General features: G+C 37.6%; 2 protein-coding genes across 3 annotated transcripts; one reads left to right on the top strand and one right to left on the bottom strand.

Annotated features, from left to right (window-relative positions):
- The first annotated feature begins 734 nt into the window (after positions 1 to 734).
- rps25 (ribosomal protein S25) lies at positions 735 to 3,325 on the top strand. The gene is made up of 5 exons (XM_083568619.1): positions 735 to 875; positions 1,770 to 1,862; positions 2,095 to 2,278; positions 3,067 to 3,165; positions 3,270 to 3,325. The coding sequence occupies exons 1-4, from the start codon at positions 873 to 875 to the stop codon at positions 3,159 to 3,161; spliced, it is 375 nt and encodes a 124-aa protein (XP_083424745.1). The 5' UTR covers positions 735 to 872; the 3' UTR covers positions 3,162 to 3,165; positions 3,270 to 3,325.
- Positions 3,326 to 15,272: 11,947 nt separating this feature from the next.
- Positions 15,273 to 18,313, bottom strand: hmgn1b (high mobility group nucleosome binding domain 1b). Of its 2 annotated transcripts, none has more exons than XM_083567773.1 (6): positions 18,055 to 18,313; positions 16,789 to 16,815; positions 16,677 to 16,706; positions 16,523 to 16,567; positions 16,293 to 16,406; positions 15,273 to 16,200 (listed from the first exon to the last, which is right to left on the bottom strand). In XM_083567773.1, exons 1-6 carry the CDS (start codon positions 18,070 to 18,072, stop codon positions 16,153 to 16,155), a joined length of 282 nt encoding a protein of 93 aa, XP_083423899.1. In that variant the 5' UTR covers positions 18,073 to 18,313; the 3' UTR covers positions 15,273 to 16,152. The 2 variants fall into 2 exon arrangements, with proteins under 2 accessions (XP_083423899.1, XP_083423900.1); XM_083567774.1 differs by having other exon boundaries at positions 16,523 to 16,564; positions 18,055 to 18,295.
- Between the last annotated feature and the right edge of the window lie 7,195 nt (positions 18,314 to 25,508).

Raw genomic sequence — 25,508 nt, 5'->3', positions numbered from 1 at the left:
ACAAGGTGTTTTCTTCAGCGAGTATGTAGTAGACAGACAGGAACAATAGATAATGCTTACATAGAATACAAAGCATTATAGGGGTCTCTCGAGCAATGAGATTACTCACTCCTTCTAATTAGACAAAGATATACAACATATCCATACATAAAGTATCTTTTTAATGTGAGAAGGAATCATGTGAATTTCACTACAGACTTTACAACACACCTTGTCACCAGTGTTTGTTTTTAATTCCTCTTTGAAACTAACTGATAATGAATGAGTTTAGATGAACAATAAACACGGAAAGGTTGAACATTTCAAAAGATCTTTATTTTCAAATAATATTGGTGACGTTACAGAAATCATTTTAACCTGGATATATAGCTCCCCCCAGTGTATCAGGGGAGGTGGTAGCTTAGTGGTTTAGTGGCGACTTTAGGTCGCAAGGTCATGAGTTCAATTCCCTACCATACCAAGTTGCCACTCTTGGGCCCCTGAGCAAGGCCCTTATTCTCATAGCTTCTCAGTTGTATGAATAAGATAAATGTAAGTTGCGCTGGATAAAGGCATCTGCCAAATGTAAATCTGGCCAATTATGTTTGTTGATCTAATTTTGGAGTAATGGTTTAAGCTGCCGTGTATTTCCCCTGAGAATTTCAGTACTTTGGTTTGGAGAAACATTGAAATGAAACATAAAAAATCCTTCTTTATTCTTTATTTATTGACTCTTCTTTTCGGCTTGCTTTAAGAACTCCAGCTGGTGGCGGCAGTGAGGTAAAAACGCCACGACGCATAAGTCTCCCGGAACACGAAGAAGCGCGTGGACAAAGCGGACGTGGATTTTTTTCAGCTTCCTTTCTCTCGCGCAACTCGCCGAAAGCCTCATCATGGTGTGTACCTGAGCTAAAATAATAGAGAAATAATGTATTTAAGGACCGGTTTCGGTCGCGTAGCCATGGATGAGTGGTCAGTGAGGTTGGAAGTAGTCTTTGGGGCGATTATTAACGTTTTACAACAAAACATTTAACGATTTTTAATCAACTTTATCGTGCGCGTGAGACGCGGTTAGCATGCTAGCTAGCGAGCTGAGGTTTGTGGAGCGCGCACGCGGCCCGCTCGAGCATCAGTGCCAGTGATCAGGGCGCGTGGAACACATTTACTGACTGATATTTGCTTGATAGTGTGTGTGGGGGGGATTATTTTTGCTTGTTATATATCTTCTGGCCCTGCAGTGTCTTTAATGTCTGCATATATTTGATTGTGCGTTTTTTTTTGCCTTCACATATACCTTAAACGTGTTTCTACGTTATATCTTCTAGCAGGGAGACTTTATATAAAGATGTAGGTAAATTGCTTTTCTCTTTAGACATACATTTTTGAATTGACATTTCCTTCACATGTACCAGACCCCTGTTTATTATGCCAAACATAAAATAGTTGGAAGCTATAAGATGATCAATTGCTTTGATCCCAAAGTTCGCAGACATGCAACATAGTACAAGTGAGTTTTGCAGAACCTTATTTCTACTCTAGATTGTTTTGGACACAAAGTATTAAGGTTTTAGATGAGTTGCTGTTTGCTTTAGATCCAAATTCTCAAGTTTTTTCACATGTACTTGGCCCCAGACACAATATTTGGGAATCCTACGTTGCTTTAATGGTTTTGAGTCTTTCGCAAAAAAAAAAAAAAAAAAAAAAAAGAATTGACTTCCGTTATGATTTTAGGGAAGCCTTGGTAAATTTCAGAAGACAGTAATTTAAAGATGTTTGTCATGTTTGTCCAGCCACCCAAGGACAGCAAGCAGAAAAAGGATACGTCCAAGGCCAAAAAGGACAAGGATCCAGTCAATAAATCTGGAGGCAAAGCAAAAAAGAAGGTAAATACAATTTTTTTTTTCCCCTTACTGTTTTACATGGCATCAATCATTCTGTATTTAAGAGTAGTATAAAAAGGTTCGGTCCTGGTGCTCCAGCCCCGTCTGTTTTCCATTGTCTACTCTGATTGTTAATTAGACTCTTAAATCTACATCTCTGTTGAAGTTGCTTATCAGTGAATTTTTAGATAGGATTAATAAAGTGATTCATGTCTCTCTTGTTTGTTTGGAGTAGAAGTGGTCCAAAGGAAAGGTGAGGGACAAGCTCAACAACCTGGTCCTCTTCGACAAGGCGACTTATGACAAGCTGTACAAAGAAGTCCCTAACTACAAGCTCATCACGCCTGCCGTGGTGTCCGAGAGGCTGAAGATCAGAGGCTCCCTGGCCAGGGCAGCTCTTCTCGAACTGCTCAGCAAAGGTAGCGGGGAATGCACTGTGATATTTTTGATAGTTGAAAAGAGATTTGTTGATTTTGGTTTTAAATAAGGTGACGTTCCATTTTAAAGCAGGACTGTCCAGTCTTGTCTGCACAGGGCTGGTGTGGATGCAGGTTTTTATAAAGCAGGAGCCACACTTGATTACCTGTTTTAAGTTCATTATAGTTAATAATAGACTCCAGTGTTCCCTTGTTTTAAACAACCGGAAAATGGCGATGTTTTCATTCGTTCAGGTGTGTCCTTTTAGAGCAGTCATTACTTGAATACATTAATGCTGTTGATATTCAGTTACACCACAGTGATTAAGTAAATGTATTCATTATCTAGCTGCAGTCGTTCCACATCTTGTATGTGTTTACATCCTGTATAGATCAAGAAGACTCGCTGGATTTTATTTATTTATTTATTTATTTTTTTTTAGATTTTTTTTGCCAGTCATAACTATCTGCAAACAACTTTTGTGAAAGCTTTATAGCCAGGTGGTTGGTTGCCTTTGGCATACTGCTATAATTGACCAGAACCAATGTCAATATTCAAAATGTATTTTATTTTACTGATTTATCCTGTCAATCAGTTCTCAAATAGTAAATGCTCATGTTAACAATTTATCAAAACGGCAGTCTGGATTTGTCACCAGAATTTATCAGTTTGTGATTTAGTACAATTTCTTAAAATGTGACTTGATTTTTCTTGGTGTATAACAGAACAGTATGAAGTGATTTTGTTTCTGTACTATGTCTGACTGAAATTCTTTTATTTTTCTCTGTAGGTATGATCAAGCTTGTGTCAAAACACAGGGCTCAGGTGATTTACACGCGCAACACCAAGGGCACTGATGAGGGAGCACCTGAGAAGGATGCATAAAGAGGTGATCATTATAAAGTTTTTATAATGGTTTTAATAATACTCCTGCATTATGAGGTGCAATTAGTTATCCAGTTTATACTAATCTTTTTCTTTCTTTCTTTTCAGCGCCATCGTTAGCTCATCATTGTGTTTTGTATAGTTAAATAAACAACGAAAATGGATTTTGTCCGTGTTGTCTAAGTGTTTGTGGTAAGAAAGAAAAGAAGTGAGACTGGTCACATGTACATGTACTTGGGTCAGAGAGCATGGGGTATTATACAAGGCCCCTGGAACGGCGCTTGACCTTCTTACAACAGATAAATGAATGAATGAACATCAAAACTAAAGTGATTTTTATTTGTCATCTGCAGGTTTGCTCAATCTGATCAGGGAGTAGTTTGTTTTTCATTGTTGCAATTAATTATAACGAACAAATGTTTTTGGTGTGTATGTAGGGGTGAAAAATGCACTTAAACATTATTTAATTGTCTGAAATCTTGTGTGGTGAAAGTTAAACCTTAGTAACCTAAACAAACCACAGAGCCAGAGCTAAACAAATTGAGTAATTATATAAATAGTGGCGGTGTAAACATTCAATCATTACACGGCTAATTAAACGTTTACTAATAGTCTGTCAAAATCGGTCACATTTTGGAGAATGCATTAACATTTCTGCAGCCCTATACCTTTTAGCAGCTCACATTTACAATAAAGAGCTGCAACCCAATGTGGCCCACTTGATTCACTTTCGGACCTAATCGGAGTACCTGGTGCAGTAGAACAGAACTAGGGTCTCTTGCGGTGCCCATGGACCTCCCTCAAGAACCACACTGGGATCAAACCCAGGATTCTGTTTAGATTGTACTTAACTTTGCATGTATGAACTTGCCTTTGTAAAGATTTTGGATTACTTGGATGGAAAAGTTTGTGGACAATATGGTATTAACTTGGTTTTTGCTTTGATTACTCATCACATGGTCCGATACCAGGACCACCAAGCTGCCACTGTTAGGTCCTTGAGCAAGGCCCATAACCCTCAATTGCTCATCTGTATAACTACAATAACCAAGTCTTTCTGGATAAGGGTGTGTAATACATTTTCTGATCTTCATGCCACAGTTGCTAACAGAAGTTGAGCAAGATTAGAACACATACAGGCTGAAAGAAGTGATTCTGTGCTTTAAAAAAAAAAAAAAAAAACTGGAGGATGCACTGCATATTAGTCTCTGTGTGCATCTATTGGTCAATTTATAGCTTTGAGATTGTATCTAATCTACAGCATTTATAAAAACTCCTGATTGTGTTATTTGGGGGGGGGGGGATCAGCACTTCCGATTTGTCAATAGTGTCAGTAGTGATGTAGACCTTTGCACTTACTAATAAGAATGTGCTTTATAAATTGGTGTAATATAAACCAAATTATTTTTTGTAACAATATTGGCAAATTCCAAACATGAAACCAAGAACTGTGCAAACCATGAATGTTACACCGAATATACTGGACAGCACAGCGGCGTCCATTTCAAATTCAAACTCCATTTCCCAGAGAGCTTTGCTTTCCAAAATCCGGAAGCTAGCTACAGATTTACTAGACAAGAGCACGTTAAATCACAAACTCCGTTTTAATATTTGGTAATAAAGGATTGAAGTAATCCTTCCGTGCTACAGGAAATGCCACCCACAGCGCATGCGTACTGAACGCTGCCGCGACTTCCTAGAAATGTTTAACATTAAAATAAATATGGTTTCTTAAATCAAGCTCGTCAGCATAAATGGCGAATGCATATTACGCTGCCCTAGAACAGAACAGGTTTGCCAACGCTAGAGGGCGAAATCATTTTTCGATTCGATTTTAAAATATTTGAAGAAATAAGTTATCGAGTTTAATCTTGAAAATTTGAAACAAAAAGGAAATAAGTTTTATGGTTTTATTTTTATTTTTTTTTAAGTAAGATCGTATTTTGTATGCGATTTAAGCACATAACACTTCCTGACTCGATGTAAAATAAACTTAATATTCACTACAGCACTTTCTTCGAAATGAGAAGAAATGTAGACCACAACGTGAAAAAAAAATTATATATATATATATATATATATATATATATATATATATATATATATATATATATATATATATATATATATATAATGGTATTATCTACTATATAATATTTACGTTTTGGTGATGATTCGATGAAATAGGAGAAACACCTGGACGAAAGTGATGCTCCGTTTAACAGGAGAATGTACTACCGACACATTTGCTGTCGTTCCCTTGTCTGCTATAACTACACTACCCTGAAAAATAATAATAATAAAAAAAATGCTTCAAGAAATACAGTATTTTTATTTATCTATGTTTGAATACATTCGACAATGTATTTTTGAAAGATCATTTTTCGTGAATCATCCATTATAGATTATAAAATGCCCTATTTGAGTTCCACAACATTGACTAAGCTGTTACATGAACAGAATCAACCCTATTTACACAATTCAGGCATAACATTAAATCCACTGACTAAGAACAAGTAAATAACATTAATAATTTAACTGTTCGTAATGACACTTTTGTGACTTGGAAAACAAGAAAACAGTCCGATCTTAGGTGATTTATCCCAGTATGCATGAGTTAGAACCTACCAAAAGTGGTCCAAATAATAATATTGTGTAAACCAGTAATAGAGACATGGGCTTACTGATGCATGTGAGGAGCAAAAGCTCATCTGTCCAATTCCAAAGAAAAGCTACTGTGGGACAAGCAGCTGAAAAAGTTATCAGTGGCTCTCATATAAAGGAGTCAGAACACACTATGCATTACAGCATGCTGTGAATGGAGCTGTGAAAGAGAGCCCATGCTTACTGACCTTTGTACACTACCCAAAACTCCCACAATGAAAATGCAAGAAACAGAACTGGACCATGGAGAAATTAAAGAAGTTGGGCTGGCCTAAAGAATAGTTTTCTTTCACATCATGTGGACAGCCGGGCGCATCACTTAACTGGTGAAGAGTGCCATCTCCAAGGTGCACCCTTTCAGCTTCTTCCATTAGGGGTCGCCACAGCGGATTATCCGTCTTCAGTCCCCCCTGTCCTCTACATCTGCCTCTTTCAACCCAACTGCCTGCATGTCTTCCCTCACCACATCAATAAACCTCCTGCCTGGTCTTCCTCTTTTCCTCCTTTCTGGCAGCTCCATCCTCAGCATTCTTCTACCGATATACCCCGTGTCCCTCCTCTGTACATGTCCAAACCATCTCAATCTTGCCTCCCTCACTTTGTCTCCAAAACGTCCTACATAAACTTTTCGACTCTTCTTCTTTTTATTATTATTCTTTTTCCTCTTTCGGCTTCTCTTTAGGGGTCGCCACAGCGGATCATCCGTCTCCATACCCTTCTGTCCTCTACATCTGCCTCTTTCAACTCGACTAATTTCATGTCTTCCCTCACCCTCTAATAAACTCGTTTCTAATCCTGTCCATCCTTGTCACTCCCAACGAAAACCTAAAAATCTTCAGCTCTGCTACCTCCAGCTCCACCTCCTGTCTTTTACTCAGTGCCACTGTCTCTAATCCATACAACATCGCAGGTCTCACCACAGTCATATAAACTTTCCCTTTCACTCTTACAGATACCCTTCTATCACAAATTACTCCTGCCACTCTTCTCCACCCACTCCACCCTGCCTGCACTGTTTTCTTCACTTCTCTAACACACTCTTCATTTTGCACTGTTGACCCAAGGTACCTGAACTCCTCCACCTTCTACACCTCTTCTATCTGCAACTGCACCACTCCACTGCCCTCCCTCTCATTCACACACATGTACTCTGTCTTACTCCCACTGACTTTCATTCTTCTTCTCTCCAGCGTGTACCTCCACCTCTCCAGGCTCTTCTCAACCTGCTCTCTACTCTCACCACAAATAACAATATCATCCGCAAACATCATAGTAAATGGAGACTTCGGTCTGAACTCGTCTGTCAACCTGTCCATCACCACTGCAAACAGGAAAGGGCTCAGAGCCGATACTTGATGCAGTCTAACCTCCACCTTAAACCAGTCTGTCGTTCCTACTGCACACTTCACTGCTGTCACACTGTCCTCATACATGTCCTGCACCACCCTCACATACTTCTCTGACACACCTGACTTCCTCATACAATGCCACAACTCCTCTCTTGGCACCCTTTTGTACGCTTTCTCTAAATCCACAAACACAATGCAGCTCCTTCTGACCTTCTCTATACTTCTCCATCAACATTCTCAAAGCAAATAATGCGTCTGTGGTGCACTTCCTCGGCATAAAACCATACTGTTGCTCATAGATGGTCACCTCTTCTCTCAACCTGGCTTCCACTACTGTTTCACATTACTTCATGGTTTGACTGATCAACTTAGTTCCCCTGTAATTACTGCAGGTCTGCACATCTCCCTTGTTCTTAAAAATCGGTACCAGCAAACTCCTTCTCCATTCCTCAGGCATCCTCTTCCAAAATCCCGTTAAACAATCTTGTTAAAAACTCCACTGCCATCTCACCTAAACATCTCCACGCTTCTACCGGTATGTCATCTGGTCCAACCGACTTTCCACTCTTTATTCTTTTAATCGCTGCTCTATCTTCCTCCTTACTAATCCTATCCACTTCCTGCCTCAAAAACTCCACACCACCCAACCTTCTCTCTCTCTCAAAATACTCCCTCTATCTTCTCAACACACTCTCCTCACTAGTCAACATATTTCCATCTCCATCCTTTATTGCTCTAACTTGCAGCACATCCTTCCCAGCCCGGTCCCTCTGCCTGGCCAATCGGTATAAATCCTTTTCTCCTTCCTTAGTTTCCAACTTCTCATACAGCTCCTCATATGCCTTTTCCTTGGCTTTCGCCACATCCCTCTTCACTTGCTGCCGCATCTCCTTGTACTCCGGCCTACTTTTCTCATCACTCTGTTGATCCCAATCATGTTTTGCCAACCTCTTCCTTTCTATTTTCAATGTTATACCAAGTACCTTTCTAGCTGTCTCCCTTATCAATTCTGCAGTAGTTGCCCAATCATCCAGCACCTCTTCAGCACCACCGAGCCCCTGTCTGACCTCTTCCCTGAATCTCACACTACAGTCGTCCTCCTTCAGTTTCCACGATTTAATTCTTCTTTCAGTCTTCACTCTCCTCCTCTTATTCTTCACCTCCAAACCCATCCTACAGACCACCATTCGATGCTGTCTAGCTACACTGTCCCCTGCTAACACCTTACAGTCTCCAATCTCCTTCAGGTTGCATCTCCTCCATAGAACATAGTCCACCTGTGTGCACCTTCCTCCACTCTTATATGTCACCCTATGATCCTCCTTCTTCTTAAAATAAGTATTCACCACTGCCATTTCCATCCTTTTAGCAAAATCTACCACCGTCTGCCCTTCCACATTCCTCTCCTTAAAACCATACCTACCCATCACCTCCTCATCACCTCTGTTCCCTTCACCTACATGCCCATTAAAGTCTGCCCCAATCACCAATCGTTCATTCCTAGGTACACCTTCTACCACTTCATCTAACTCACTCCAGAATTGTTCCTTCTCCTCCATCTCACAACCCACTTGTGAAACATAAGCACTAATGGCATTTATAATCACCCCTTCAACTTCCAGCTTCATGATCATCACCCTATCAGAAACTCTCTTCACCTCCTCTACACTCCTACTGTACTCTTCCTTCAGAATCACCCCTACACCATTTCTCTTTTCATCCACATTATAATATAACAGTTTAAACCCACATCCAATGCTCCTGGCCTTACCTTTCTCTTCTCTATCATCTCAGCTACCTTTCTCCCTTTACCAGTCATAGTACCAACATTTAAAGTACCAACTTGAACCTCCACTCTCCTCCTTTCCCTGCCGTCTCTGTAGACGTCTTCCTCCTCTCCTTCTCCTCCTTCGGCCAACAGTAGCCCAATTTTCACCAGTACCCTGTTGGCTAATGATACCTGTGGCGGTCGTTGGTAACCCGGGCCTTGACCGATCCGGAATGAATTTCTCTTTTGTTATCCGCATATTTGATTTGTCGCATGTTTTTTGCTGGAGGCCCTTCCTAACGCAACCCTCCCCATTTACCCAGGCTTGGGATCGGCACTAAGAGTGCACTGGCTTGTGCAGCCCTAATGGCTGGTTTGGAGTCAGTGTAAAGTAATGTTCGAAATTTGTTCAGAATTGTTTTAGGTATATTACAGAGAAGAAAAAGGTTGAAAAGAGTTTTGATTTTGCCTCCAAGTTTCGCAGATTTTAAGATGGTTTCAAGGCTGTCAGAATATAATTTAGTGTATAAAACTCCAGTCCATTAGAAGTCCATTCTCTTAATATGGTTTGCATAGCATTTATTTTGGGTGTGCTGCGTCACTGAGTGAATGGGTAAGTTTTAATACAGATTTCAGCTGTCACATCACTTGTTGCCGTAAGCCAGCACTATGAGCACTGCAAGCTTTTTCTAGTATACACTAAGTTGCCTGAAGCTGTTGCTTCAACCAATCAGACTGCGGCTTGGTCCCTGTGCAGGCATCTAAAAACATTGCCATTTTCACAGCCTTTGATTGGATGGTGCACTAGTCAGAGGTTTTTATCTTCTACAAACTGCACAAGCTCAAATATAGTGTGTGGATTTAATAGCTGTTTTTCATTTCACAATGGCTTTATAAACCATTAATACATTTGCATTGTCTTTTCTTTAGAAATTTCACAAAAACACACAATTTGCCTCAATGTCAATTCCCCAGGTAAACTGAAATGCACAAAAAACACAAAGAAAATGCTAAGTAAACCTAGGTGCATGTATGCAGGCAGTGCAGCTGTGGCTGCAGTGAAAGGAGACTTCTTGAATTGGGTTTATTGGGTTTCTTGCTTTAGTAATGCCATTTATTCTCACTGCATGAGATACCTGTCTACCTGTCTAATACGTTTCTGTATAATATTGATGGTTTCTATTAGAGGTCGACCAAAATGTTTAAATTAGGGCAGCCACTGACCAATATACACTGAACAAAATTATAAACGGAACACTTTTTTTTTGCTCCCATTTTTCATGAGCTGAACTCAAAGAAAGTCTTTTTCTATGTACACAAAAGGCCTATTTCTCTCAAATATTGTTCACAAATCTGTCTAAATCTGTTTAAGTAAACACTTCTCCTTTGCTGAGATAATCCATCCACCTCACAGGTGTGTGTTATGCTGCGAAGAACGGAGCTTCAGTTTAATACGGAAAACAACACATGGTACACAATTACGGTTGGAGGCAAGCCGGGTTAGAAGAGGGTGGGAGCCGAGACCCCGGAGAAACGGCAGCGGGAGAGAGTGAGATGAACATCCGTGGTATGCCCTGGAGGGGCGAGGTCCACACAGTCCTAGTTAGGGTATGAGGCTTGGCGAGATATCCGAGGTGCGTTTGGGTGAAAGGCGCGGCTGTAGAGAAGTCGAAGAGCCTGACTAGACTGACGCATAGCGTTCAATAACGGACGGTGAGTCAGAGAGAGTGAGGGGCTTAAATAGGAGCAGGTAACGAGTGTCAGGTGTAGGCTGTTAGTAGAGGAAGGCGATGTGCTCCGTGCGGGTGGGGCGCGCATGAGAGGAGATGTAGGAGTTTTCCTGACAGTGTGGCATATCAAGATGCTGATTAGACAGCATGATTATTGTACAGGTGTGCCTTAGGGAATGTTAAAATGTGCAATTTTATCACAATGCCACAGATGTCGCAAGTTTTGAGGGAGCGTGCAATTGGCATGCTGACTGCAGGAATGTCCCTGGGATTGAATGTTAATTTTTCTACCATAAAGCCATCTCTAAAGGCGTTTCAGAGAATTTGGCAGTACATCCAACCGGCCTCACAACCGCAGACCACGTGTAACCACACCAGCCCAGGACCTCCACATCCAGCATCTTTACTTCCAAGATTATCTGAGACCAGCCACCCGGACAGTTGCTGTAACAGTCGGTTTGTATAAGCGAAGAATTTCTGCTCAAACTTTTAGAAAGCGTCTCAGGGAAGCTCATCTGCATGCTCATCGTCCTCATTGGGGTTTTGACCTGACTGCAGTTTATCGTTGTAATTGACTTGAGTGCACAAATGCTCACATTCGATGGCGTCTGGCACTTTGGAGAGATGTTCTCGGCCTCATTTGCGTAAGGCAAATAGGGGCCACACCACATACTGAATCCCTGGACCCCCCCAATACCGTAAAACTGGTATTGACTTTTTAGAGTGGCCTTTTATTGTGACCAGCGTTAGGCACACCTGTGCAATAATCATGCTGTCTAATCAGCATCTTGATCTGCCACACCTGTGAGGTGGATGGATTATCTCGGTAAAGGAGAAGTGCTCACTAACACAGATTTAGACAGATTTGTGAACAATATTTGAGAGAAATAGGCCTTTTGTGTACATAGAAAAGGTCTTAGATCTTCAAGTTCAGCTCATGGAAAGAGGGGGCAAAAAAACTAAAAAGTGTTGCGTTTATAATTAACTTTGTTCAGTGTATATGATGCCGAACTTTTAGGCCAATATGTTTGGCAGATTTTCTTTTTTTCCCCATGCCATAAAATATAGTTCTTAATTAATTAGATGTGATACAGAAAATTGCCTAAACATTTATTGAACAACACAAGCCTCTTCAATCAGTGCACTGGTTACTAGTTTTTTGTACCTATATGCCTACCCTTAGTCGAATCAGCAGGGGAAATTAATTTAAAAATGGCAAAAAAAAAATGGCCTGGTTAATTAACCGGCCAATCAATCGGTCGACTTCTAGTTTCTATAGTTGTGGCCTTACAATGATGGAATTAAGACGCCGATTTATTCAGGTAGGGTTATTCAAGTGTGAAATGCACGGCCTGCTACTGTTCTAACCTAGAAAGTTGTAGAGTGTTTGTGTCATTAATAGGTCTTTTATTGTTTGTGTGGAACAATTCTTTGGGACATAGTGAAATTAAATATGCCTACAGGCCAGAGGTGCCCAAACTTTTCACAAAGTCAATTTTGACTGAGGGATGTGGGCCAATAATAAATTTATATTTAAATAAATTAATAGAACAAATGGAAGACCTTTCTATGTACTTTGCTTAACTAATGCTGTTATTTATTTACAATTCTAGTTAAATGAAACTTATAGTAAAATGAGAAACAATCCAACTTATTGTACAATTGAGTTCAATTCCTAATACAGTTATTATATCTAATGAGAGACATGAAATTGGTCCTTATTTTTAGAGTTTTCCAAATGTAATTGTTTCCCCTTTTTATTCCTCTTCTCATATATGGCATGACAGCCTAAAAAAAAATAAAAGAAATATTATTTTTTATTTGTTCCTATAAAGCTTTGACTTTATTGTTATCAAAATAATTAATGCAACATTCCCAATTCCCAAATGCGTACAAGTGTTTGTATTTTTCTTTTGAAAGCCTAAATTTGTGAACGTTTATATGCCCATACATGTTTTCAAGGTCATGGTAACCATTTTGTCAGGTTTTTGGTAGCAGCACTTTAGATGGAGGTTAGACCCAGGGGCAGCATCTGGATTAAATTAAGACTACCGTCATGGGAAGTTATAGCTACAAGAAGGTCTGGAAATATTCTGTGCAAATGTGTGAGCGCCTTCCAGGTCAAACACCATTCACGTTCATTGTGTTCTGTATTGCACCTGTGGCTTCAAGGCTAATCTAAATAACAAATAACAATAAACATAATTAAAAACAACAATAGGACAACATCCAGGTCTTTAATGGAATCACATAAACATCTGTAGGATTGTTTGATTACAACCAGAATCACTTTTTATCTGTGGGTGGTTTGGTAAGACTCCACCCAATATGTGGTTCTTCCCCAAACTGTTACCACAAGGTTGGAAGCACACAATTGTAAAGGATGTCTTAGGATGCTATACATTTTCCCTTCATTTGAAGTAGGAGACCAAACCTGTTCCAGCATGACAATGCCACTGTGTACTGAGTTTTATGAAGATATGGTTTACATGGTTTGGAGTGGAAGAGCTTGCGTGGCTTTCCATTAGCCTACTATAGAGCTTTGAATTCAAAACTACTGAAGACATTTTCTGATAAATTGGAATACTGACTCCTCACCTTACATCAGTACCTGTACATGTAGCAGTATCTTTACTAACACTCTCTTGACTGAATGAGCACAAATATCCACAACCACATTCCAAAGTCTGTTAAAATATCTAGAGTTGAGGTTATTATACCAGCAAATGGGAAATAAATGTGGAATTAAATGTTCAAAAAGCATTTAGAAGCTTATGGTCTGGTGTCCACAAACTTTTGTCCATATTGATTATTTTGTAGCTTAACTTGGGAAACATACTTTGGAAATGTCTTGGCTGATTACATGCATTAGAGCACAAAGATAAATGCTAAATAAATAAAAATGTTCTTTCTCAGTTAATATTATTGTATCTTTTTCTTACTTTTGTAACGTAAATAGATCAAGATAAGCTCAAGTTTTGCCATTGTGTGATTTTATTGATCTGTTCTGTCACATCGTGCTCTAATCAGCCCACCTGACCCGAGACACTGAAAAAAGATGGTTTCATCACACATTGATCTTTTCTACTATAGTCTAAGTTGAAATAGACAACAGCTTGCATTAACTTCTCGGCACAAGAAGTGAATGCAAAAAGAATCTTTCAATTGCATACACAAACCCGACCCTTATAATCCTGTTTATTAGACACACACCACAACTTATTCCACTGTAATAAAACAGTGAGTGCAAACTGCCGTAAAATACACTCTCTCATTACAAACTGGCATTTACATCTAATCCATCATCCGTATTCTGTCTTTCTAATAAAAAGTTTAATTTCAATCACAAAGATGATGTTTAAATTATTTCAGTGTAATTCTTGTATATATCAAAACTAGTAAAGAATAAAGAAAATGAATGTTGACTATTTGCATAAAACAGGAAATTACAAAGTGCTTTATTTTTCATATCTTCTTATACTTAAGCACATTTCCTATTATTATTGTTTTATTAGTAAAGAATGACACACTTTTTAATGAAGCATTACATTATTCCCACCTTAAAATCTATTTCATTTTCTGTCAAAGTTACAGAGACAATAAGAAAGTTATAGAGACATCTAATAGAGTAATCCCAAAGACTTTTCCATACAGGAAACTCTTACACGTTTATCTCTTACTGTTACAAAGCACTGATACTGGAGACACTTTCCACTTTTTTTTTAAATAAAAAAATACCAATGATTGTTTTTTATTTTTTTTTGCTAAGTACACTTTTTTCATTATTAGATTTAGCTTATATCTTACATATACTTCCCTGTAAATAAGCCCTTATTTAACATGTGTATTAATATAAAGCTGCAGTATAAATTATGTACAAACCTAATGTAGATGTGTATAGAAAAATTAACTGACTTCTTTGTAGAGATGAAGTCTAGCTTCTTTTTTATTCACCATCCCATCTTTTGCTTCCTATTTCTGTGATACACCCATAATGCCCCAGATCTCCTGTCACCTCTTATAGACAGCATAGGGAAGGTAACAAGCAACAATAAATATAATCTACACCTTAATCAAAAATTTGGTGAATCAGCGCTCTTCGGTATGCCAGTTTTATAATGGAAGCAGGCATCTTACAGAACCTACAGTTATTTGCTGGTAAAACCAGACAGAATCAGTGATCTTTATGCATAATGTAGACTATTATCAAATATAAATTTTTAAAGGGACACAAAAATGGACAAAGTTAATATAGAAGACAGACATTTTTAAGGAATGTACACTGTACTTTTATACTTGTTTTGACCAAGTGCAGAATTAAATCACAGCAATAGCTGGAAGAAAACTTGGTGTAAATGAAGTTTTATGTTTTACCTTTGAACGGAAATTTTAAGCGTTTTATATTCCGAATATGAAGCTTTAGTACAATGAACCAACAGAGGGTCACAGACTATTTACCAAATAAACTTGTATATTATCTTACTTAAAAGTAAAAGTATTGTAGATGTTTATTATGTAATACTAACAAGGCAGCTCTACATTAGTTATGTGCTATTTATGTGAGCCAATCATTCAGTATAATAAAAGTGGGAGAAACAGGTGTCACAAACAATTTTTATTGGCTCGCTTAAATCAAACAATACACAGAGATACATCTATAAACAATGATCTGAAAGAAACTGTACATTTGTAGTTGCACGTGTATATTGCTACTGCTGGTACGAGTGCTGTACAGTTAGCCAGATCTTACATTTAATAATCGGACCAGCCCGAGACAGGTGGCCAAGTTTCAAAAGCATCTTAGCTTTGACAAGGATTCAACCTCAGCCACGTCCGGACAAGGTACCGTTACACGCTGCATATAAAGTTGAAGATCGTTTCACAGATGCTATATAGATCTATTGTGGCGCTATCACAGGAAAGACAACAAAACGTGATGATGCACAGGCCTGATGGAGGATCTCCAGTACTACAAAGTAGGTTTATTAAGCAGAATTGGTACAAAAATTAACATATAGAACACAGTTTACAAACGTCCTAGGTAATCTGCCTTATTATAAACAAGGAAAAAAAACAATGAGTGATTTGCACCCCTCCCCTCCGCGCACACATACATAACAGGTTATACACATTCAAACAAACAACAACAACAAAAAATCCCTCATTGAGCCAATGGAATGTTAGTCATTTGGGCAAGCTGTCCAACTGTCTTTGTAAACGCCATGCGCAATGTGTGTGTGAGCGCACCAATGGCGTAACTCTTTCCCACTTTGAAAAGAGGAAATGACAGACATTAACTGTTCTGGATGTACAAATGGGATAGGATGAATCCCCCTTAAAATGCATTGTAGCTTTCATAAAAAATGTGTCTCTACAATCAAACTACTAAAAAAAACTGCCTTTAGAAAATAGTAGATAAAAATATTCCCCTGAATTGTACAAGAAGAGAGGTACAGGGAGCACTGGTTCGAGACAAGATGTTATTCTGCTGCATCATCCTTCTTCTCCGACTCTTCTGTTGCTGGTGCCTAAAAAGAGCAAAACACAAGTATTACAGCTCACCCTTTTTGTTTTGTTTGTTTCATAACAAAGACCCACATTCTCTTTGAACATCACTTACCTCATCGTCGGCCTTTGCCTCGCCATTCTCAGCAGGGACTTCCTCCTTCTTCTCCTCGTCCTTGGGCTTGTCGTCCTTGGGTTCCTTGGTCTTTTTGGGTTTGACAGGTGCCTTCTGCAACACATTTTTTTTTTAAACAATAATCACCCAACATTATTACTAATTAATAAAGTAGCTATACTGATATACTTTCGACAAGAAAGTAAAATGAACTTATGTCTAGTTGTTACCTTTGCTGCTTTTGGCTTTGGCTCTGCCTTAGGAGGTGCTGGCTTCTGAAAATCAAATAAAATTATGACATCTGTTCAAAAACTTTTTTCATCTAAACTAAACTTGTGTGTGAAAAATCAGCTAAATGTCATTATTTGCCCGTGGCTTACTTACGTTTACCAATCTTGCCGATCTCCTTTTAGGCTGAAAAACAACAAAGAACCTTGTGAATTTGTGACATCATAACTCTGAGTAGTGGGAGGGGAAAAACTACACAGTAACTTACCTCGCTGGCTTCGGTGTCATTGTTCGCCTGGATAACAAAGAGATTACAATCAGTTAGAATCCAGAAGACAACACATAATTCTTAATGACAATACCAAAACCATAAACTGAACAGATAAAGAGTAAAAATTTGATTATTTTATTGCTAAATATACAAATCTTATTGGCGGCTGTGTTGTTGAACCTGAAGCCCCGCCCCCACCCCTTGCCTAACAAACCCCACTCATGTTGATCTCAAAAGCCCGCCATTTTCTGCACGCGCTGTGCTGACTGGCTGCTCGTGTGCGCACGAGGGAGAAGGAGGGAACTGCGAGCCCCGCCCCCTTCCACACTAATCTGTTCAGCAACGCCGACGACTTAATTAAAGAAATACGATTAAAAATGTCGTTCCAAAAAATAACTATGTTTTAAGAGATTTTTTTATTTTATTTCCACGACATATTTCCAGATAGTTTAGTGACGTTACAGAGAAAAGGGGAAACGCCAGAATACAGCGGAGTCGCCGCGGTGTGTGAGATTCGCCATTTTTTACAACCACAGATTTGCACGAATCCTCAGCTATGGCGACGATGTGCATCGACTACAAGCACACGGATACACGTATATATATACACACACACACACATGTATACACAATTGAAGTCGAATCCAATACAGCTTTTATAAACCTGTTTTCACATGTAGGTTGTTTTTCTTGTAGAAAATTATAAATAAAAACGATGGGGCCACGAACATTTTCCAAAACACAAGGATCGATTTTTTAAAGCCATAAAACACATACAAACAAAATACAATCGTTTAATTTGGAAATTCAAAAACTACCATTTTTATCGTGCATTTATTTATTTACTGCGAAATAATCGAAAAGTAGAGATCCCCCTTCAGCTACACCCCTTTGTCTAGATCCATGTATCCAGAGCTACTTCGTCTATTTGTAAACAGTGCACATGAAAATAATATTCGGACGGGAAAAAAAGTCACTTATTGATTCATAAAATCAGAAAATGCGTGCATTCTTGAGAACGTGAATCGCCGTAAGAATCGCATGGAAATCTGTGCACACCGAAACGAATCGCTTATCAAATCAAAACATTTTGTGCACCGAAATGAATTCAGAGTGCAACCCGGATTCGCGTTACTGCAAAGAAACCGAATAATCACATGAATGCATGTTTTAAAACAATGCACTACACCTCACATTCCGGACATTCAGACCGATTAAAACACCGATCAAAGAGAATCCCCAAGTATCACACGGAGTACTTACTTTGCTCCTTTTGGGCATGGCTGGTTTTGAGGTGTTTAACACAAAGAAAAAAAAATAGGAAAAGGCTACAAGAAAGAGGGTGAAAATAAGGACGCCAAAGAGACTAAAAATAGGTAACAACAGTGGTTAGTTAGCTCGGTAAAAAAAAAGACAGGCAGGTTTCAGCGCAGGAAGACGTTACCGTCCCATCGAAACACAAACTAGCTCAAACCGGATTGGATTCTCCCCCCTTCTCTTCCCCCTTATTCACTTTATCATCATAAGCATAGAGCGCACGGTCACGCCCCCTCTCTTCCTTACGCCTTCACTTGATTGGCGTTTGGTGTCGAGAGCCCCGCCTTTTCCCGCCTCCCTCGTGAGCTGGTTGGCTCATCGGGACGACAATGCGATTTCAAATCATAGCAACGTACCTGTTGGGTGCTTGTGTGTGCCAATCAATGGAGTGGCTATTTGTTTCAGCCGTGAGTCGTGTGTTTAAAAAAAAATACAAAGCGGGTTGTTTGGAAATTTAGAACTATATCCATTTCGGGTTTAAATCGAAATACGATCCTAAAATGTTCCCTTAATTATATAGTTATATGTTTACCATTTTTGAAATCGGGGTTAAAAATGACCACAAAGGTGAGCGGCTGGGACCAAAATGGCGCCTGTTTTGTGAAACAATTTACAGTGGCTTTAAAAAAAATACCTTATGTAATTGCATAAGTCATCCATGTTACATATGAGGAATTGCCTCGGAATGCGTGTAGCGTTATTCCTTCTGTTATTTTTTTTCTTAAAGATGAAGTATGCGAGTTTCAGAAGTTTTATTTAATTGTACACCAAGAAGCAATTTGTTGTAGAAGATCCAAAATGGAGTCTGAAATAGCTCCAAAAATCACCCCAGGCTTTATGCTATATTTTACTGAATTTATTTTGGGTGCCATGACTTTAAATCAAGCTTGCATTTTTTTTTTTTAAATAATAATTTTTTCTTTTTTTTCTACCATTGTTAGCTTTTTATTTAAATTACCCTCAACATTCTTTTCCGTCTTGTTGCTTGTACTGTGTTTTATGTCGGAGTTGGTTGCTGTAACATTACAATCTATCTATCTATCTATCTATCTATCTATCTATCTATCTATCTATCTATCTATCTATCTATCTATCTATCTATCTATCTATCTATCTATCTATCTATCTATCTATCTATCTATCTAGCTAGCTAGCTAGCTAGCTGTCTGAATAAAGATAGTAAAATTCAATAAATGAAGGTGTTTGTCAAAAGTGAGAGCTAATATTTCTGAGCACACCTTTCTCATTCTTTCTAAATGTTTATCATAAAACCAATAGTAACCACAAATAACCCAACAGACTACAAAATATAATAACCTTTTATTACATATGTATTACATGTATATCTAAATTATAACTAAAATAAAGCAACTAATAACCCACTATTTTTTTATGTAAGACGGTTTGATGCTTTTTTTTTTTTTTTTTAATCACACTTCATAATAGCCACTATTACCAAAGACTGCTTATGACAGTTCTGGCAGTGTTGGAACCATTTTTCATTAAAATATCAGTGTAAATGCTGTTTAGAAACCTATTTCTAAGCAAGCAAATTGTGATGTACATAGGGTGACAATAAAGCAGCTACAAATGTGATCAAGTAAAAAAGCAATTAATAATTACTGCATGTTCACATTAACACATGATACAATAATATATGTATACACTTAAGAGCCCAACCCATCAGTAAGTTGCAAAGTTTCCATTATTATTATTACCTCTTTTACACAGCTACAGAGCGTTTCAAACTCCCTTGTTTCACCTTTCCTTTTAAATCATGTTTTCTCGAAACATATCACTTATTCTAAGGATTGTCCACACAAACCAGAACTAAACTGATTGATGACATAAAGAGAAGGTCATATTTTCTTTAATAGTCATATTTTCTTTAATAGTATGTACTGTATTTATGGTTTGGATTAATTTTATTTACTAGTATGTACACTATATGGACAAAAGTTCATAGACACCTGACATAAGTTTGGTATGTTCTTTTTGAACATTCCATTCCACATTAAATCTTCATTTGCTGTTATTATAACCTCCAATCTTCCAGTAAGTTTTTGGAGTGTGCTTGTGTAGATTTAAGGGCATTAGTAAAGTCAGGTTCTGATGCAGAGTGAGGAGGCATTGGGTGCAGTCAGCGTTACAGTTTATCCCAAAGGTGTTGAATAGGTTGAGGTCAGAGCTCTATAGCAGGACATAAAAAATCTTCCACTCCAACACATCTAAACCACATCTTCATTGTGCTCTATTTGTGCACAGGATCATTGTGCTGGAAGTTTGGGCCTCTGGGTTCAAATGAAGGGAAATTTAACCCTATTGCATCCAAAGACATCCTTTACAATTGTGTGCCTTCAACTTTGTGCTAACAGTTTGAAGAAGAGTCACAAATGGCTGAAACAGGCAGTTATCCAACTTACTTTTGCTTATATAGGGTATACAGTATATGTAATAAGAAGGTATTCATATGGTAATCTGATGGTTGTTTTCACATCATAACATGTTATATTGTAAGATTTTTCCAAGTTTGTATTGGCAGACAAGTTATAATCTTAAAAGTCCACTGTAAACGCACAATTTGACACTAGCTTTAGGTCTTACATGCCAGTAGCAACAAATAGCTTTTGTTGTTTTATGTAAAAATGCATTCTTTGATCATTGACTCAAATCTGTGAAAATGTGGAAAAAATAGATTGATGTAGAGCTTTACCTTCACCTTAAATTTGCAATCGTGCATGCTGATGAGTTTTTAAATGCACCCCAAAGTTGTGAAAGGGAATTTTTTTTAAAGGAAGAGTTTATCTACTGGGACACTTTGCTTCTCCCCTCCCCCAATGCCCTCATATGGCTTTCTTTTGGCCTAACTTTCAGGCGGGAAAACATTGGCTCCTGTTGCTGTTTCACTCGGTGGTGTGTACACACACACACACACACACACACACACACACACACACACACACACACACACACACACACACACACAGGACTGAGGATTGGGAGGCAGTGGGAGTGGCAGGTGGGTTTCAGATAACACAGGGAGCTCAGGGGCCCCCTTTGGCACAACAGCTGCCCATCGCTGCCCCCTCCATCTCCACACCACAGAGGAGGAAACAGGGCTCAGTTGCACACTGTAACACTTGCAGATATGTGAGGCTTGAATACATTTACACTGCAACCTTCATGTGCCATCCACTAGTAAGGAGAGTGCACAAAGAATGTTCCTCCCATTGTCTGAGAATTCGTGAGCTATTTAAAAGTGGGCTTTTGATGGTGAAAAATGAATAATAACATTATTTTTCAATAGTTACTATTATAATTTTATTAGCTATTGAAATTGTGTATGTTTTGTCTATTTAAAAAAACAGAGGATTAAAAAATATGATAATAAAAAAACATTCTTGTATAATTCAAACATATATTTAAATATGTTTATTAAAATCCTTTATATTTTTACATTTTATAGTTTTTTCAATTGTAATTGCAATCCTTCATAAATAAAATAATCATTAACACTGAATTGAATTTAGGTCATGTTGGGCAATTTCTCACATCTTTGAAATCTTTGGGTATATTTACTTGTTATATTAATTAACACTTTTCACTTGATAGTATTATACAATATTTATTTATTTATTTTTTAATTACAAAGTTCCAACACAGAAGTTGATTAATTAATTCCTGTAGTATTCCTGATGAACCCTGATTGGATCAGTCTCTAGCTAAAGGTGTTTTTTGGGGGGGGAGTGTTCAAACTTTCATTTGAACACTCATTCCCCTCCCACCACCATTTGCAGATCTCACCTCTTCTGTATGTTTATTCAGCCTGTCAGCAGTTTGTTTTATTGCACCCCAGCACAGCACAGTATAGTATATAACCCTAGCTACACCAGAAATTGTGGGACGACTTCCCATGTAGGTTGAATGACCTAAACTTCCGCTTGCTCTTTAGATCACAGGTTTATGCCTCCACAGCCCCCTTTCACTGTAAACCATTTGGCACTGTGAACCATTTGGCACATTTTTATGCTCACATATGAATTAGGTCAAATAATTCATGATAGTATAATAGACACATATTTCATATTCATTTAATTGCCATGGTGAAAGGAATAAAACGAGATGTTCAGTATCGGAAAATAACCAGCTTTAGGATGCCCTGTCAGGTTTTATTTAGTATATATGTACTTCTGCTCCTAAGAAGTATTACAATGAATTTAAACACCATTATACTTAATGTATAAAAAAGCCAGAGACTCTACTAATGTGTATTCACTGAGCACATTATAGATGATTAATACATGTTCCCCACGAAACACTGAATAAATGATTGAGCTGATATGTGACATTTGTCTGTGGTCATAATGCGGTTCATTCTTTACTTTTGGCCTCAGTCTTGCACTACAGATTGCATGAAAGAAGTGGTTTTCTCTGAGAGGTTTGAGAGACTTATAAAGTCATTCATTTTAATTGTTTTGTAAAAGTTCAATGTAACTTGTGGATTTGAATGCAAATCCGCCGATGGTTCATGTAAAGAAATGATCTGTGTGGAGGAGTGGGCCAAAATCCCTCCTGCAGTGTGTGCAAACCTGGTGAAAAACTACAGGAAACGTTTGACCTCTGTAATTGCAAACAAAGGCTACTGTACCAAATATTAACATTAACTTTCTCAGGTGTTCAAATACTTATTTGCAGCTGTATGATACAAATAAATAGTTAAAAAAACATATATAGTGATTAGATTTTTTAGTTTTTTTTAGTTTTTTAGATTATGTCTCTCACAGTGGACATGCACCTACGATGACAATTTCAGACCCCTCCATGATTTCTAAGTGGGAGAACTTGCAAAATAGTAGGGTATTTTAAATACTAAATATTTTCCTCACTGTACATACATAAAAATAATGTTACATATACTGTACATATATACATACATAAAAACTTGCATACAGATATATACAATAATTGTAGCAAATACAATTGCTTGAATTTGTATGTATGTATATACATGATTCAGTGCATTTAAACATATGATGGCTTATTTAAAAGCTTTAAGAACAAGACTCTACAATCTGAAGGCCTAATTGAACATGATCTGTGACTTAGCCCTAATAAAAACAACAGTAGAATTAAAAACACAAAACAAAAATATTTATAACCAGTCTTTGAGCTACACTGATTTATTGGAGTAAAATAAACTGTATAATTTTAAGGCCAGATGTAAGTGTCATTAATTGGATTTATTAAGGGGATTCCCCTCCTCAACAATGCAACTGCTGTTATTGCTTTTCTGTGGAACTAATGTGCTGCTGTTGTGTTCAAGATAGCCATTTTAGTTCAGTCCACTTCCACTCCCTCAGGTCAAAGGACACAGCAGCCATCTATTAAGAGGCCATTTCATATATAGTGCAATAACATATATTTTAATAGTTTATCTGTACAAAACAAACAGTGCAATATGGTAATGGGATATTTTAGTGCTTCACTATACAGGGTTGATGTTAGATGTTTTATAATAATAATAATAATAATAATAATAATAATAATAATAATAATTATTATTATTATTTATAATAGTAATAATAATAATAATAATAATAATAATAATAATAATAATAATAATAATAATATATAAAAAACAAGGAAATAAAGCCAAGTGCTCAGCACCTTACCTAGAGAGAACTTTCACTTTAATGTATGGCCACTACAACCACCAGAGGGCAACAAATACTAAGACTGATTTGTATGAACATCCCACACGTTATTTGTTTGCTCTTCATAACATCTCATGAAATTAACATACATGCAGCAAGGTGATAAAAGACTAGTTTGTTGAAAAAATCAACAGACAGTTTTTAAGTTATGTCACAGAGATATGGCTGTTTTCTATAAATAATAAAATAAATAAATGAAACGGTCATCTTGGCAGATTGATAGATCAATTCTGTCTTCAGTCTGGTTAATATAACTGCATTGACCCTCCTCCAGGCTCTGCCTGAAAACTTATTGAGGTGAAATTGCAAGAAACAACAATGCAAATAATAATTTTACATATCGACTGTAAATTTTAAATGTGTATTTAGGCTTTAGATTGCAGAGCTTAAAGTTTTTTTTTTTTATAAGTTAACCTTCAATTATTGGTTAGTTACATATTATTTGTAGCTTGTAACTAATAAAGATGACATCACTACCAAACTTGCATTAATGTATGTTAGATGTATGTTTTTGTGGCAGTTACAAAAGTAAATTGAAATTATGAGAGTTTTTAGTTTTCTGTACAGTTTTGCAGTTTTCGCACACAAACATAGCCATTGTAAAATAATTATTTCATCATGACATGGTCTTGAGCTTAAGTAAAAGCCACTGAAAGATGTTACTCACAGGACAGATAAATATCCTCTTATGGCAATGGCAAAATGTAAATGAACAATGTCAATGGACAGAAAAAGCCGATGAACTTAGAGATAAAAACTGCAGCTTGTCCTTCTGTATGATATACAACAACTTTCGGTTTTGACCTTGAGTTTCAGTTCCCTGCTGACTCCAATCAAAGGTGTGAGTCGTGGGTCTTTCGGCTGTCCACAGTGGGGAGGAGCTCACACTTCATCTCCTCTGTGTCCTCCCACCTGCTCTCTTCCTGTTGATAAAGCCCTAAGAATTTTATAGTAACGCTATAAATCCACACTACAACCTTTTGATCTGCATCCAAACACTGCACAGCATGACATCTACTGTTGTTGAGAAGCTGAGAAGGTGTTGAGAAGAAGTGCGATACACACAACCTAAATGGCTTAAATGCTGAGTTTGTGTTTTATTGCAACTTCACATTTTTGGTTCCTCCTAGAGTCTCTGTACAAAAATCAACATTTGGCTTGAACGTTTGCAGATACTCTTGGTTTTTCCCTTCAATCACTACTCACTTACAGTACAGACCAAAAGTCTGGACACACCTGCTCATTCAAAGAGTTTTCTTTATTTTCATGACTATGAAAATTGTAGAGTCACACTGAAGACATCAAAACTATGAATTAACACATGTGGAATTATATACATAACAAAAAAGTGAACTGAAAATATGTCATATTGTAGGTTCTTCAAGAGAATGCCAAGAGTGTGCAAAGCAGTAACCTAAGCAAAAGGTGGCTACTTTGAAGAACCTACAATATGACATTTTCAGTTATTTCACACTTTTTTGTTATTTGTTAATTCATAGTTTTGATGCCTTCAGTGTGACTCTACAATTTTCATAGTCATGAAAATAAAGAAAACTCTTTGAATGAGAATACATGACTGTATGTCTTTACATGGCATGCAAATGATTGTTTGGCTCTCTTCATTGTAAGCGAGATGGCAGTTTGTTAGGAATTACAGGCTTTATGCATTCATCTAGAACACAATAG

The sequence above is a fragment of the Silurus aristotelis genome, assembly GCF_946808225.1.
Source record: "Silurus aristotelis genome assembly, chromosome: 18".
NCBI lineage: Eukaryota > Metazoa > Chordata > Actinopteri > Siluriformes > Siluridae > Silurus > Silurus aristotelis.
This window is presented reverse-complemented; position numbering and strand designations above follow the sequence as displayed.

Coding starts and splice junctions, on each gene's coding strand:
- rps25 (XM_083568619.1), top strand. Junction 1,863..2,094: donor GAGGCAAAGCAAAAAAGAAG/GTAAATACAATT, acceptor TGTTTGGAGTAG/AAGTGGTCCAAAGGAAAGGT. Junction 2,279..3,066: donor TCTCGAACTGCTCAGCAAAG/GTAGCGGGGAAT, acceptor TTTTCTCTGTAG/GTATGATCAAGCTTGTGTCA.
- hmgn1b (XM_083567773.1), bottom strand. Junction 16,707..16,788: donor ATGACACCGAAGCCAGCGAG/GTAAGTTACTGT, acceptor GTTGTTTTTCAG/CCTAAAAGGAGATCGGCAAG. Junction 16,568..16,676: donor GATCGGCAAGATTGGTAAAC/GTAAGTAAGCCA, acceptor TTTGATTTTCAG/AAGCCAGCACCTCCTAAGGC.